A 17,240-nucleotide genomic window follows, 5' to 3' on the forward strand; every position below is an offset into this window, starting at 1 on the left:
ACTTTCGACTCTGCAAAAACTCTTACTGTCTCACTTATTCATTCTCGTCTGGACTATTGTAACTCTCTACTAATCGGCCTCCCTCTTACCAAACTTTCCCCACTCCAATCTGTCCTGAATGCTGCTGCCAGGATCATATTCCTCACCAACCGTTACACCGATGCCTCTACCTTTTGCCAGTCATTACACTGGCTACCCATCCACTCCAGAATCCAGTACAAAACTACTACCCTCATCCACAAAGCACTCCATGGCTCAGCACCACCCTACATCTCCTCTCTGGTCTCAGTCTACCACCCTACCCGTGGCCTCCGCTCCGCTAATGACCTCAGGTTAGCATCCTCAATAATCAGAACCTCCCACTCCCGTCTCCAAGACTTTACACGTGCTGCGCCGATTCTTTGGAATGCACTACCCAGGTTTATACGATTAATCCCCAATCCCCACAGTTTTAAGCGTACCCTAAAAACTCATTTGTTCAGACTGGCCTACCGCCTCAACACATTAACCTAATGATCCCTATGTGGCCTATCATAAAAAAAAAAAAGTTCCTCGTATCATGTTCTCATTCACTTTATGCAGTTAATAGTAGAGTTGAGCGACCTTGACCTTTTTAGAGTCGAGCCGGGTTTTGCGAAACCCGACTATGTCCAAAGTCGGGTCGAGTGAAATCGGCCGATTATGACGTAAAGTCGGGATCGACCGAAACACGAAACCCAATGCAAGTCAATGGGGCAGCATAGTCGGCAGTGAGTGGGGGCCAGGAAAACACCTAGAGTGGCCATTTTAATGTCAAAACCATCCATTCTTCTTAATGAAGCTTGTCAAGCGTAATTTACCTTATAATAATTGGAAGGCATTTGAAATTGGGGGTCATTTGGCTAAAGTTGTGGGGGGTAGGGCTGGTTCAAGTAATTAGTGGGCCCAGGAAATCTGGACCACGTCACGGCAGTGGAGCAGGGAGAGGTAAGTATTTCAACTTTGCAAGTGCTGTGAACCTGAGCAAGCAGGGGGGGCCCACTCGTTGGCATTGGCACTGGCACAGGGCCCCTCAAAGTACAGCGGTGTGTTTGCACGGCGGGGGCGCCTCCCACCGGCAGCAACACTTTTGCGTACTATGAGAGGCCCTGTGCCAGTGACGTCGCCAACTAGTATTCCTCCCCCCACCTGATGAAGGAACCTGCACTTTCATCTGCACCTTCCTCTTTGTCCCCGTGTAAGGTGGTATGGTATGCGGGAAGAGCAACCTGACTTTCAGCAGGGTCACAATGTTGTTGTGTAGCGTGCACGGGGAATGTTGCGTTATGGGTCAATGTACCAGCAGACTCATCTATCACTGGCTGGGCAATGGGCACGATGAAGTGGAAACACAGATATAGGCCCAAAGAAGAAAGTGGGCTAAATGCAGTTCAAAATTGGTAACACAGGAATAACCAGGGGGCATTGCAGTGGAGGACAACTGGAATGAGAGGCTGACACAGAGAGTAGGGCCAAATCAGTAAGTAGTCGAAATGCAGTTCAAAATTGGCAACCGTAGTAAACAGGCGGCACAGCTTTGTTCAGTGGAGGAGAACAGCAAGGAGTGGCAGACACCGATAGTAGGCCCCAAACCAACTAGTACGCCAAATGCAGTTGTTCCATTTAACCACAATTTAATGAGAGCCTGAAGATAGAAGCTCAGGAAAGGCAACCTGGGGAACACCTTGGAGTGTAACACACCATCTCTCTCCACCCCATACCCATTTTGTATGGCCTAATGCAGTGTACTTTTCTACAACTACTAAACGAGAGTCGGAAGACCGAAGCAATGGCAAGGAAACCTGGGGAACACCTTAGAGTGTAACACACCCTCTCTCTACACCCCATACCCAATTTGAAGGCCTAATGCAGTGTAGTTTCCAAGAACTACTAAACGAGAGCCGGAAGATCGAAGCTCAGGAAAGGCAACCTGGGGAACACCTTGGAGTGTAACACACCCTCTCGCTACACCCCATACCCAATTTGAAGGCCTAATGCAGCGTAGTTTCCAACAACTACTAAACGAGAGCCGGAAGATCGAAGCTCAGGAAAGGCAACCTGGGGAACACCTTGGAGTGTAACAAACCCTCTCTCTACACCCCATACCCAATTTGTAGGCCTAATGCAGCGTAGTTTCCGACAACTACTAAACGAGAGCATGAAGATCGAAGCTCAGGAAAGGCAACCTGGGGAACACCTTGGAGTGTAACACACCCTCTCTCTACACCCCATACCCAATTTGTAGGCCTAATGCAGCGTAGTTTCCGACAACTACTAAACGAGAGCCGGAATATCGAAGCTCAGGAAAGGCAACCTGGGGAACACCTTGGAGTGTAACACAACGTCTCTCTACACGACGGAAGGGCTGATTCTTAGGAAGGAAGGCTGTTGGAAATAAGCATTGCGCGTCCGAGGGTGATTATATTCTTATTAGGTATATACTCACCCTCGGACGCGCCCTGCTTCTTTATTTGGAATGAATGTTTATTTGCAATGTGGTGTTGACTTTCTCTATTATTTTGGTAATTAATGATTTTATTATTTTCATTATTTTGCATCTTCTCGGCAATAATATAAAGAAGACGCGACAGGACAACACTCGGTGGATGCCATATGTGTGTTTTCAATTTAAAAAAACTTTCAGTTAACTACTTGCAGGAGAAAGTAATTGTAGCTGGTGGCCATTTTTAGTACTGTACCAGATTAGAGTTGTGTGTTTGTTTTTAATGTTAAAATGTCTGCATTTGATATCTCACCAGTATTTTCTTTTTTATAAGCAAAATACTTATTTTTATATTTTCTGATGTTGGTTCCAGGGGTACACGGCCAGCAGTGCCCTGGTCAGTGTAGTAGTAGTTGAAAGAATGGACCGCAGACAGGCATCGAAGGCCTAAAATAATAACACATGGCTGTAGGCAATTTTAAATTGGTTCCAGGGGTACACGGGCAGCAGTGGTGTGGTCAGTGGAGGTCTAGTGGAAGGAGTGACCGCAGACAGGCATCGAAGGCCTAAAATAATAACACATGGCTGTAGGCAATTTTAAATTGGTTCCAGGGGTACACGGGCAGCAGTGACCTGGTCAGTGTAGTAGTAGTTGAAAGAATGGACCGCAGACAGGCATCGAAGGCCTAAAATAAAAAAATTGGGCTGGCTGTAGGCAATTTTAAATTGGTTCCAGGGGTACACGGGCAGCAGTGGTGTGGTCAGTGGAGGCCTAGTGGAAGGAGTGACCGCAGACAGGCATCGAAGGCCTAAAATAATAACACATGGCTGTAGGCAATTTTAAATTGGTTCCAGGGGTACACGGGCAGCAGTGACCTGGTCAGTGTAGTAGTAGTTGAAAAAATGGACCGCAGACAGGCATCGAATGCCTAAAATAATAACACATGGCTGTAGGCAATTTTAAATTGGTTACAGGGGTACACGGACAGCAGTGACCTGGTCAGTGTAGTAGTAGTTGAAAGAATGGACCGCAGACAGGCATCGAAGGCCTAAAATAAAAAAATTGGGCTGGCTGTAGGCAATTTTAAATTGGTTCCAGGGGTACACGGACAGCAGTGGTGTGGTCAGTGGAGGCCTAGTGGAAGGAGTGACCGCAGACAGGCATCGAAGGCCTAAAATAATAACACATGGCTGTAGGCAATTTTAAATTGGTTCCAGGGGTACACGGACAGCAGTGACCTGGTCAGTGTAGTAGTAGTTGAAAGAATGGACCGCAGACAGGCATCGAAGGCCTAAAATAAAAAAATTGGGCTGGCTGTAGGCAATTTTAAATTGGTTCCAGGGGTACACGGGCAGCAGTGGTGTGGTCAGTGGAGGCCTAGTGGAAGGAGTGACCGCAGACAGGCATCGAAGGCCTAAAATAATAACACATGGCTGTAGGCAATTTTAAATTGGTTCCAGGGGTACACGGACAGCAGTGACCTGGTCAGTGTAGTAGTAGTTGAAAGAATGGACCGCAGACAGGCATCGAAGGCCTAAAATAAAAAAATTGGGCTGGCTGTAGGCAATTTTAAATTGGTTCCAGGGGTACACGGGCAGCAGTGACCTGGTCAGTGTAGTAGTAGTTGAAAGAATGGACCGCAGACAGGCTTAGAAGGCCTAACATAACAAACTTGGGCTGGCTGTAGGCACTTTTAAATTGGTTCCAGGGGTACACGGACAGCAGTGACCTGGTCAGTGTAGTAGTAGTTGAAAGAATGGACCGCAGACAGGCATCGAAGGCCTAAAATAAAAAAATTGGGCTGGCTGTAGGCAATTTTAAATTGGTTCCAGGGGTACACGGGCAGCAGTGGTGTGGTCAGTGGAGGCCTAGTGGAAGGAGTGACCGCAGACAGGCATCGAAGGCCTAAAATAATAACACATGGCTGTAGGCAATTTTAAATTGGTTCCAGGGGTACACGGACAGCAGTGACCTGGTCAGTGTAGTAGTAGTTGAAAGAATGGACCGCAGACAGGCATCGAAGGCCTAAAATAAAAAAATTGGGCTGGCTGTAGGCAATTTTAAATTGGTTCCAGGGGTACACGGGCAGCAGTGACCTGGTCAGTGTAGTAGTAGTTGAAAGAATGGACCGCAGACAGGCTTAGAAGGCCTAACATAACAAACTTGGGCTGGCTGTAGGCACTTTTAAATTGGTTCCAGGGGTACACGGGCAGCAGTGGTCTGGTCAGTGGAAGTCTAGTGGAAGGAGTGACCGCAGACAGGCTTCCAAGGCCTAACATAACAAACTTGGGCTGGCTGTAGGCACTTTTAAATTGGTTCCAGGGGTACACGGGCAGCAGTGGTCTGGTCAGTGGAAGTCTAGTGGAAGGAGTGACCGCAGACAGGCTTCCAAGGCCTAACATAACAAACTTGGGCTGGCTGTAGGCACTTTTAAATTGGTTCCAGGGGTACACGGGCAGCAGTGGTCTGGTCAGTGGAAGTCTAGTGGAAGGAGTGACCGCAGACAGGCTTCCAAGGCCTAACATAACAAACTTGGGCTGGCTGTAGGCACTTTTAAATTGGTTCCAGGGGTACACGGGCAGCAGTGGTCTGGTCAGTGGAAGTCTAGTGGAAGGAGTGACCGCAGACAGGCTTCCAAGGCCTAACATAACAAACTTGGGCTGGCTGTAGGCACTTTTAAATTGGTTCCAGGGGTACACGGGCAGCAGTGGTCTGGTCAGTGGAAGTCTAGTGGAAGGAGTGACCGCAGACAGGCTTCGAAGGCCTAACATAACAAAATTGGGCTGGCTGTAGGCACTTTAAATTGGTTCCAGGGGTACATGGGCAGCAGTGTATGGTCAGTGGAAGTCTAGTGGAAGGAGTGACGGCAGACAGTCTTCGAAGGCCTAACATAACAAAATTGGGCTGACTGTAGGCACTTTTAAATTGGTTCCAGGGTAACACGGCCAGCAGTGGCCTGGTCAGTGTAGTAGTTGTAGAAAGAAGGGACCGCAGACAGGCTTCGAAGGCCTAACATAACAAAAATGTCAAAACAATGGTATTGTCAGTGCCAGGCATTGAAGGATGTCAGCGGCTAGACTACACATTGGTGAAGCTGTGAGAGATAATTTTGCTAGTGGTAGAGCACTGTTTGAGCTGGGGGGGGGGAACTGTCTTGTGGCCGGCGGTACAGGCACAGGGCCCCTCATATTACAACGGTGTGTCTGACGTTGGGTGCGCACCACCACCGCCAGAGACACTTTATTGTACTATGAGGGACCCAGTGGCAGTGCCGTCGACCAAAAGCGGCCACACCCACCTCTTCAGACAAACAGCACTCTCAAGGGTCCAAGCGCAAAGTGGCGATAGCACGACCCCGTGTGGGGAGTTTGGCCATTTCGTGAGGTGGAAACATGTCGTATGCTGGACAATCAGGTGAAGAAAATTACGAGATTGGAAAAGTCATTCAGAATAGTCCACAGGCAAGACCTTTTCATAGGAAAGCTAGGTGTCAGCCGGGCAGGGTGGGGCAAAAGATTTTGAAATCCAGTTGTGGTTCATTTTAATGAAGGTTAGATCATCTACATTTTGGGTAGCCAGACGAGTCCTTTTTTCTGTTAGTATTGAACCTGCAGCACTGAATACTCTTTCTGATAGGACACTAGCTGCCGGGCAAGCAAGCTCCTGCAATGCATATTCTGCCAATTCTGGCCAGGTGTCTAATTTGGATGCCCAGTAATCAAATGGGAATGACGGTTGAGGGAGAACGTCGATAAGGGATGAAAAATAGTTTGTAACCATACTGGACAAATGTTGTCTCCTGTCACTTTGAATTGATGCTGCAGTACCTGTCCTGTCTGCGGTCATAGAAAAATCACTCCACAACCTGGTCAGAAAACCCCTCTGTCCAACGCCACTTCTGATTTCTGCCCCTCTAACACCTCTGGTCTGCTGGCCCCTGGAGCTCGTGTGAGAACGATCACGGGCGCTGTGTGCAGGGAATGCCAGAAGCAAACGGTCAACAAGAGTTGATTGTTTTGTTGCTAATATTAGTTCCAAGTTCTCATGTGGCATAATATTTTGCAATTTGCCTTTATAGCGAGGATCAAGGAGGCAGGCCAACCAGTAATCGTCATCGTTCATCATTTTTGTAATGCGTGTGTCCCTTTTGAGGATACGCAAGGCATAATCCGCCATGTGGGCCAAAGTTCCCGTTGTCAAATCTGCGGTTGTGCTTGGTTGAGGGGCAGTTGCAGGCAAATCTACGTCACTTGTGTCCCTCAAAAAACCAGAACCCGGCCTTGCCACGCCACCAATTTCCCGTGCCCCCGGGAAAGCTTCCTCATTAAAAATATACTCATCCCCATCATCCTCCTCATCCTCCACCTCCTCTTCGCCCGGTACCTCGTCATGTACACTGCCCTGACCAGACAATCGCTGACTGTCATCAAGGCTTTCCTCTTCCTCTGGTGCAGACGCCTGATCCTTTATGTGCGTCAAACTTTGCATCAGCAGACGCATTAGGGGGATGCTCATGCTTATTATGGCGTTGTCTGCACTAACCAGCCGTGTGCATTCCTCAAAACACTGAAGGACTTGACACATGTCTTGAATCTTCGACCACTGCACACCTGACAACTCCATGTCTGCCATCCTACTGCCTGCCCGTGTATGTGTATCCTCCCACAAAAACATAACAGCCCGCCTCTGTTCGCACAGTCTCTGAAGCATGTGCAGTGTTGAGTTCCACCTTGTTGCAACGTCTATGATTAGGCGATGCTGGGGAAGGTTCAAAGAACGCTGATAGGTCTGCATACGGCTGGAGTGTACAGGCGAACGGCGGATATGTGCGCAAAGTCCACGCACTTTGAGGAGCAGGTCGGATAACCCCGGATAACTTTTCAGGAAGCACTGCACCACCAGGTTTAAGGTGTGAGCCAGGCAAGGAATGTGTTTCAGTTGGGAAAGGGAGATGGCAGCCATGAAATTCCTTCCGTTATCACTCACTACCTTGCCTGCCTCAAGATCTACAGTGCCCAGCCACGACTGCGTTTCTTGCTGCAAGAACTCGGACAGAACTTCCGCGGTGTGTCTATTGTCGCCCAAACACTTCATAGCCAATACAGCCTGCTGACGTATGCCAGTAGCTGCCCCATAATGGGAGACCTGGTGTGCAACAGTGGCAGGTGCGGATGGAGTGTTTGTGCGACTGCGGTCTGTGGACGAGCTCTTGCTTCTGCAGGAGGAGGAGGAGGAGGAGGAGGGGGTGCGAACGGCTACAGACAACTGTTTACTAGACCGTGGGCTAGGCAGAACTGTCCCAAACTTGCTGTCCCCTGTGGACCCTGAATCCACCACATTTACCCAGTGTGCCGTGATGGACACGTAACGTCCCTGGCCATGCCTACTGGTCCATGCATCTGTTGTCAGGTGCACCTTTGTGCTCACAGATTGCCTGAGTGCATGGACGATGCGCTCTTTAACATGCTGGTGGAGGGCTGGGATGGCTTTTCTGGAAAAAAAGTGTCGACTGGGTAGCTCGTAGCGTGGTACAGCGTAGTCCATCAGGTCTTTGAAAGCTTCGCTTTCAACTAACCGGTAGGGCATCATCTCTAACGAGATTAGTCTAGCTATGTGGGCGTTCAAACCCTGTGTACGCGGATGCGAGGCTAAGTATTTCCTTTTTCTAACCATAGTCTCATGTAGGGTGAGCTGGACTGGAGAGCTGGAGATCGTGGAACTAGCGGGGGTGCCGGTGGACATGGCAGACTGAGAGACGGTGGGAGATGGTATTGTTGCCGCCGGTGCCCTAGATGCAGTGTTTCCTACTACGAAACTGGTGATTCCCTGACCCTGACTGCTTTGGCCTGGCAAAGATACCTGCACAGATACAGCAGGTGGTGCGCTAAATGGTGGTCCTACACTGCCGGAAGGGATGTTGCGTTGATGACTAGCTTCATTGGCCGAGGGTGCAACAACCTTAAGGGACGTTTGGTAGTTAGTCCAAGCTTTCAAATGCATGGTGGTTAAATGTCTATGCATGCAACTAGTATTGAGACTTTTCAGATTCTGACCTCTGCTTAAGGAAGTAGAACATTTTTGACAGATGACTTTGCGCTGATCAATTGGATGTTGTTTAAAAAAATGCCAGACTGCACTCTTTCTAGCATCGGATACCTTTTCAGGCATTGCAGACTGAGCTTTAACCGGATGGCCACGCTGTCCTCCACCAGGTTTTGGCTTTGCCACGCGTTTTGGGCAAGATACGGGCCCGGCAGATGGAACCTGTGGCGATGTTGATGCCTGCTGCGGCCCCTCCTCCTCCTCTGCTTCAGAACTGCTGCCGCCTGCACCCTGTTCCCCCAATGGCTGCCAATCGGGGTCAAGAACTGGGTCATCTAATAACTCTTCTTGTACCTCCTGCGCAACTTCGTCTGTGTCACCGTGTCGTTCGGTGGTATAGCGTTCGTGATGGGGCAACATAGTCTCATCAGGGTCTGATTCTTGATCAGCACCCTGCGAGGGCAATGTTGTGGTCTGAGTCAAAGGACCAGCATAGTAGTCTGGCTGTGGCTGTGCGTCAGTGCACTCCATGTCAGATTCAATTTGTAATGGGCATGGACTGTTAACTGCTTCACTTTCTAAGCCAGGGACGGTATGTGTAAAGAGCTCCATGGAGTAACCCGTTGTGTCGCCTGCTGCATTCTTCTCTGTTGTTGTTTTTGCTGAAGAGGACAAGGAAGTGACTTGTCCCTGACCGTGAACATCCACTAACGACGCGCTGCTTTTACTTTTACCAGTTTCACGAGATGAGGCAAAAGAGCTAGAGGCTGAGTCAGCAAGATAAGCCAAAACTTGCTCTTGCTGCTCCGGCTTTAAAAGCGGTTTTCCTAATCCCAGAAAAGGGAGCGTTCGAGGCCTTGTGTAGCCGGACGACGAACCTGGCTCCACAGCTCCAGACTTAGGTGCAATATTTTTTCCCCCACGACCACCTGATGCTCCACCACTACCACTACCCTCATTACCAGCTGACAATGAACGCCCCCGGCCACGACCTCTTCCACTAGACTTCCTCATTGTTTTAAAAACGTAACCAAACTAACGTTATTTGTTGCAGTCACACAACTTACACGGTGAGCTATAACTTCAGTATGATTTAGCTACCCCTTTACAGGTTGGTGAGACCACAGCGAAAATCAGGCCCAATGTTACACACTCTTTTTTTGGTGGCTGCAAATTAGAGAGATGCCCCACACGCAGGACTGTCACTGAAGCACAAATGTTAATATTAATGTCACACTATTATTTTTTTTTTATTTTTATTTTTTTCAGGAACACTTTAGAAACCCCCCAAAAAAAAAAAAATAGATTTTTGCAGGGAGAATTTAGAAAACAAATGTAACAAACTATATGCTTTCTATGGGCCACTGAGTGAGAGATGACGCACACAGGAATCAGGAGTGGCACACAAGCCCAGAGGCCAATATTTTTCTACCAATGATTGATGGAGTTATTTTCTCTGGTAGATTTTGGAACCCAAATCAAGGAAAAAAAATGTAGGCTTTCTATGGACCACAATTGGAGAGAGAGAGAGAGAGAGATGGCACACCCAGGAGTCAAGACTGGCACACAAGCAGAAAGGCCAATATTAATCTCCCACTGTTTTTTTTTTTTTTTTTTTCAGGGAGACTTTAGAAAAAAAAATAATAAAAAAAATATGATTTTATCAGGAAGAATTTAGAAACCAAATAAAATAAAATGATTTTTTCAGGGAGAATTAATAAAACAAATAAAAACAAAAATAGGCGTTCTATGGCCCACTGACTGAGAGATGACGCACACAGGAGTCAGGAGTGGCACACAAACCCAGAGGCCAATATTTTTCTACCAATGATTGATGTAGTTATTTTCTCTGGTAGATTTTAGAACCCAAATCAAGGAAAAAAAATATAGGCTTTCTATGGACCACAATTGGAGAGAGAGAGAGAGAGAGAGAGAGAGAGAGAGAGAGAGAGAGAGAGAGAGAGAGAGATGGCACACCCAGGAGTCAAGACTGGCACACAAGCAGAAAGGCCAATATTAATCTCCCACTGTTTTTTTTGGTTGTTTTTTTTTTTTTTTTTTCAGGGAGACTTTAGAAAAAAAAATAATAAAAAAAATATGATTTTATCAGGAAGAATTTAGAAACCAAATAAAATAAAATGATTTTTTCAGGGAGAATTTATAAAACAAATAAAACCAAAAATAGGCGTTCTATGGCCCACTGACTGAGAGATGACGCACCCAGGAGTCAAGACTGGCACACAAGCAGAAAGGCCAATATTAATCTCCCACTGTTTTTTTTGGTTGTTTTTTTTTTTTTTTTTTCAGGGAGACTTTAGAAAAAAAAATAATAAAAAAAATATGATTTTATCAGGAAGAATTTAGAAACCAAATAAAATAAAATGATTTTTTCAGGGAGAATTTATAAAACAAATAAAACCAAAAATAGGCGTTCTATGGCCCACTGACTGAGAGATGACGCACCCAGGAGTCAAGACTGGCACACAAGCAGAAAGGCCAATATTAATCACCCACTGTTTTTTTTGGTTGTTTTTTTTTTTTTTTTTTCAGGGAGACTTTAGAAAAAAAAAATAATAAAAAAAATATGATTTTATCAGGAAGAATTTAGAAACCAAATAAAATAAAATGATTTTTTCAGGGAGAATTTATAAAACAAATAAAACCAAAAATAGGCGTTCTATGGCCCACTGACTGAGAGATGACGCACCCAGGAGTCAAGACTGGCACACAAGCAGAAAGGCCAATATTAATCTCCCACTGTTTTTTTGTTTTTTTTTCAGGGAGACTTTAGAAAAAAAAATAATAAAAAAAATATGATTTTATCAGGAAGAATTTAGAAACCAAATAAAATAAAATGATTTTTTCAGGGAGAATTTAGAAAACAAATAAAACCAAAAATAGGCGTTCTATGGCCCACTGACTGAGAGATGACGCACACAGGAGTCAGGAGTGGCACACAAACCCAGAGGCCAATATTTTTCTACCAATGATTGATGTAGTTATTTTCTCTGGTAGATTTTAGAACCCAAATCAAGGAAAAAAAATATAGGCTTTCTATGGACCACAATTGGAGAGAGAGAGAGAGAGAGAGAGAGAGAGAGAGAGATGGCACACCCAGGAGTCAAGACTGGCACACAAGCAGAAAGGCCAATATTAATCTCCCACTGTTTTTTTGGTTGTTTTTTTTTTTTTTTTTTCAGGGAGACTTTAGAAATAAAAATAATAAAAAAAATATGATTTTATCAGGAAGAATTTAGAAACCAAATAAAATAAAATGATTTTTTCAGGGAGAATTTAGAAAACAAATAAAACCAAAAATATGCGTTCTATGGCCCACTGACAGAGAGAGAGAGAGATGGAACGCTTAGTACTGGCACACAAGCCCAAAGGGCAATATTAATCTCCCTTTTTTTTTCCAGGGAGAATTTCTGAAACCCAAAAAAAAAATAAAATAGGCTTTCTATGGCCCACTATTTGTGAGAGAGATGGGACGCTCAGGACTGGCACAGATGGCACGCTCAGGACTGGCACAGAAGCCCAGAGGCCAATATTAATCTCCCTTTTTTTCTGGGAGAATTTATAAAACCAAAAAAATATTTAAATAGGCTTTCTATGGCCCACTATTTGTGAGAGAGATGGCACGCTCAGGACTGGCACAGATGGCACGCTCACAACTGGCACACAAGCCCAGAGGCCAATATTAATCTCCCTTTTTTCAGGGAAAATTGATAAAACAAAAAAAAAAATTAAATAGGCTTTCTATGGCCCACTATTTGTGAGAGAGATGGCACGCTCAGGGCTGGCTGGCACAGATGGCACGCTCAGGACTGGCACACAAGCCCAGAGGCCAATATTAATCTCCCTTTTTTTCTGGGAGAATTTATAAAACCAAAAAAATATTTAAATAGGCTTTCTATGGCCCACTATTTGTGAGAGAGATGGCACGCTCAGGACTGGCACAGATGGCACGCTCACAACTGGCACACAAGCCCAGAGGCCAATATTAATCTCCCTTTTTTCAGGGAAAATTGATAAAACAAAAAAAAAAATTAAATAGGCTTTCTATGGCCCACTATTTGTGAGAGAGATGGCACGCTCAGGGCTGGCTGGCACAGATGGCACGCTCAGGACTGGCACACAAGCCCAGAGGCCAATATTAATCTCCCTTTTTTTCTGGGAGAATTTATAAAACCAAAAAAATATTTAAATAGGCTTTCTATGGCCCACTATTTGTGAGAGAGATGGCACGCTCAGGACTGGCACAGATGGCACGCTCACAACTGGCACACAAGCCCAGAGGCCAATATTAATCTCCCTTTTTTCAGGGAAAATTTATAAAACAAAAAAAAAAATTAAATAGGCTTTCTATGGCCCACTATTTGTGAGAGAGATGGCACGCTCAGGGCTGGCACAGATGGCACGCTCAGGACTGGCACACAAGCCCAGAGGCCAATATTAATCTCCCTTTTTTTCAGGGAGAATTTATAAAACCAAAAAAAAAAATAAATAGGCTTTCTATGGCCCACTATTTGTGAGAGAGATGGCACACTCAGGACTGGCACACAAGCCCAAAGGCCAATATTAATCTCCCACTGTATTTTTATCAGGGAGAATTTATACACCCCACAAAAAAAAATACAGAAAAATGAAAAGGCTTTCTATGGCCCACTATGTGAGAGAGATGGCACACACAGGGATGGCACTCTAGCAGAAATGCCAAATTGCCAATCTTAATCTCCCACCAAAAAAAAAAAAAAAAAAAAAACAGGGAATGTCCTACAATTACTATCTCCCTGCCTGCAGTAATCTCAGCCAGGTATGGCAGGCAGCTACTATCTCCCTGCCTGCAGTAATCTCAGCCAGGTATGGCAGGCAGCAATAAGGAGTGGACTGATGCACAAATGAAATAAAAAGTGTGGACAAACAAAAAAGATAGCTGTGCAGAAAGGAAGGAACAAGAGGATTTGTGCTTTGAAAAAAGCAGTTGGTTTGCACAGCGGCGTACACACAGCAATGCAGCTATCAGGGAGCCTTCTAGGGCAGCCCAATGAGCTACAGCGCTGAGGGGGAAAAAAAAAAAAAAAAAACTTCCACTGTCCCTGCACACCGAGGGTGGTGTTGGACAGTGCAAATCGCTGCAGCACAAGCGGTTTTGTGGTTAATGGACCCTGCCTAACGCTATCCCTGCTTCTGACAAAGCGGCAGCAACCTCTCCCTAAGCTCAGATCAGCAGCAGTAAGATGGCGGTCGGCGGGAACGCCTCTTTATAGCCCCTGTGACGTTGCAGACAGCAAGCCAATCACTGCAATGCCCTTCTCTAAGATGGTGGGGACCAGGACCTATGTCATCACGCTGCCCACACTCTGCGTTTACCTTCATTGGCTGAGAAATGGCGCTTTTCGCGTCATTGAAACGCGACTTTGGCGCGAAAGTCGCGTACCGCATGGCCGACCCCGCACAGGGGTCGGATCGGGTTTCATGAAACCCCGACTTAGCCAAAAGTCGGCGACTTTTGAAAATGTTCGACCCGTTTCGCTCAACCCTAGTTAATAGCCCTCTGTGTCTGTACTGTTACATACTTAGGCTGATAACTGGTTCATGCAGCTTTACATGAACACCTGGGCCTTACACTATGGCCGGTCCGAATAACTAAAGCAATTGTTACCATCCACCTCTCGTGTCTCCCCTTTTCCTCATAGTTCGTAAGCTTGCGAGCAGGGCCTCATTCCTCATGGTATCTATTCTGAACTGTGATTTCTGTTATGCTGTAATGTCTATTGTCTGTACAAGTCCCCTCTATAATTTGTAAAGCGCTGCGGAATATGTTGGCGCTATATAAATAAAATTATTATTATTATTATTATTATTATTATTATTATTATTATTATTATTATTATTATTATTATTATTATTATATGGGCCAAATATCTGTATGGGGCCATGTGCAGCATTATATAGGGCAAATATCTGTATGGAGCATCTTATGGGGCCATAATCCACATTTATGCAGGATTATATGGGGCGTATTTTGTATGGAACATCTTATGGGCCCATCATAAACTGTATGGAGCATTATATGGGGCTTCTGATTCAATATAGATATTCAAAAACACTTAACCTACTGATGTCTCAATTAATTTTACTTTTATTGGTATCTATTTTTACTTTTGAAATTCACTGGTAGCTGCTGCATTTTCCACCCTAGGCTTATACTCGAGTCATTAAGTTTTCCCAGTTTTTTGTGGCAAAATTAGGGAAGGGGGGGGGGTCGGCTTATACTCGGGTCAGCTTATACTTGAGTATATACGGTAATCAAAATTTAAAAACAAACAAAAAAAAAACCTCTTTTTTTAGATTGTTGCCATTTTCTGAGACTCCCTGCTTGTACTTTTTGGTCGATAGAGCAGAGTGACAGCTTATTTTTTTGCGGGGCGAGATGACATTTTTATAGATACTATGTTGGGATAGATGTGACATTTTGATCGCTTCTTACAGCATTTTCATGGTATTACATCGACCAAAAAAACCTGCAATTTTGCGGTGTGTAATTGTAATTTTCTTTTGTTTACTGGTTGAGTTATTTTTATATTTTGATAGACACGCCGACGCCACGTGTGCATCATTTTATTTTATTGTCTTTATTTTTAGCATGGGGAAATGGAGGCGATTTGAACTTATAACTTTTTTTCCGTTTTTACAGTATTTATTAGGCCCCGTGAAGGCGATCATCTGATGCGATATCACTATTACTGCAGACAGTAAAAACCACAGGCCACAGCTTTGGATTCAAGGAAGCTCCACAATGAGAAGCATGGAGGTCTTAAGGAGACCCCCCCCCCCCCGGCTCTCATAGCAACCCATCGGCGACCTGTGGTCCTGTCAGGGGAGTGCCGATGGTTGCATGGAATGATGACGGTGTGCTGTTAATGCCTCACAGTTTGACAGTCAGCTCCACCAGTGGCTTTTAGAGGCAGGTCCTGGATGTAACACAGCCATTACCTGCCGGGTATGGGCCGAGATCACCCCATGAGCCCATGCACCCGCTACTGACTTGTGCTGCACACGTGCAGGGGATGTCAGTAAATAATTATCTGATATATTAAGTGTTAATGGGGAAAAAATAAATAATGGATGCAACACAAAAGCAAAACGGATGTGACATGAGAATAAAGACGGCTTCACACGGCCATAAAACCAGACACGGAAGGCTTGCTGCAGCCTTGCGGGGGTGTTCACACTGCGGAGTTGACATTTTCTTTGAAGTTTTTGCAAAAGCAATAAAAGGTTTTCTTCTCCGCAAGTACACGGTGTCCTCCGCACGTCCAGGTGGGCTCCATATTAATACCATAACTCACCTTGTGGGGGTTCGGACGGCTTTACAAACAGGTTTGGAATCGGCTGGACCGGAGCAGTCTGCGTTGGGGCAGTAGCAGAAGTGGAGATGTTGGACGCCACAGACGTTCCCATACAGAAAGCTAAACGACAGGAGAGAGAGCGAGAAAGCCGTGACGCAGAACGGGGGAGAAACTATCTGCTACCGACATACAGTGTATGGAAAAAGGCGACAACATCAGTCCTCTTCTACAAAAGCCAAAGGCTCGTGAGCCGTCCCGACACCTGCATTCACCATCGCTTCTGATCAGGGGGGAAAGTTCCTGGGATGGTTTTATTGCTCAGCACTTTGATGGAGCTCAATATAAAACCGCCCAAAAAGGGTCGGCAGCACATTACACCCAGCGGGATTTTGTCCCGATGACTCCCAGTTATTGGACAACACTTGGACTGAGGGGCGATCTAATAACCATGTATAAGTATATAAGGGGACAATACAAATATCTCGCTGAGGATCTGTTTATACCAAGGAAGGTGACGGGCACAAGGGGGCATTCTTTGCGTCTGGAGGAGAGAAGGTTTTTCCACCAACATAGAAGAGGATTCTTTACTGTTAGGGCAGTGAGAATCTGGAATTGCTTGCCTGAGGAGGTGGTGATGGCGAACTCAGTCGAGGGGTTCAAGAGAGGCCTGGATGTCTTCCTGGAGCAGAACAATATTGTATCATACAATTAGGTTCTGTAGAAGGACGCAGATCTGGGGATTTATTATGATGGAATATAGGCTGAACTGGATGGACAAATGTCTTTTTTCGGCCTTACTAACTATGTTACTATGTTACTATGTTTGGGGTAACAGTAACAAAGTAAGCCCCCATTAAGAGCCGTACCTGGGGTCTGCACTGCATTGCTGGCTGCCAGGGGAGGAGCCGGCACTGTGGCTGTAACAGGGGGTCCAGCTGTCGTCACCGCACCAGTGAAACTGAAGCCACCGCCGGTACTGGGAGCCGCTGGGACGGGTTGAGGAATTGCAGTCCCAAAAGAGAAACCAGACGTCTGAGCAGTCCCGCTGGCAGGCGCTCCGGCTACTCCCGCGACCACCTGCGCCGCTCCTCCCAGACCCAGCTTAGGTGCAGGGTTCCTGAAATAAAAGGACAAGCGGTTTATTAACAAGCAAAATTGTATCATCCGTCGTAGTAAGAACGGTGTCACAGGCAAAGTAGCCCAGAAAAGCATTTATAGTGAGAACACGCGTCTAACACATCTCAACTTCACAGCACCGCTATATGGTTTATCACTTAAAATAAAATAAAAAAGTGTGCAAGTCGCAAGCGATTTTTGCCCGTTTTACATCTAATACCCTGTTGCGGGTGCTGCTTTTTGGTCGTGTACACACACAGCATTG

At 45.8% G+C, this 17,240-nt stretch overlaps 1 protein-coding gene across 2 annotated transcripts in view; it reads right to left on the bottom strand.

Annotated features, from left to right (window-relative positions):
- LOC138662723 (nuclear pore glycoprotein p62-like) overlaps positions 1-17,240 on the bottom strand; it is a 68,780-nt gene that overhangs the window by 19,920 nt on the left and 31,620 nt on the right. For both annotated transcript variants that reach the window (XM_069748614.1, XM_069748613.1), the window contains 2 exons: positions 16,726-16,976; positions 15,860-15,979 (listed from right to left, as the gene is read on the bottom strand). In XM_069748614.1, the coding sequence (XP_069604715.1) occupies positions 15,860-15,979; positions 16,726-16,976 (371 nt within the window). The remainder of the gene's footprint in view (positions 1-15,859; positions 15,980-16,725; positions 16,977-17,240) is intronic.

Source organism: Ranitomeya imitator, chromosome 2 (genome assembly GCF_032444005.1).
Source record: "Ranitomeya imitator isolate aRanImi1 chromosome 2, aRanImi1.pri, whole genome shotgun sequence".
Classification (NCBI taxonomy): domain Eukaryota; kingdom Metazoa; phylum Chordata; class Amphibia; order Anura; family Dendrobatidae; genus Ranitomeya; species Ranitomeya imitator.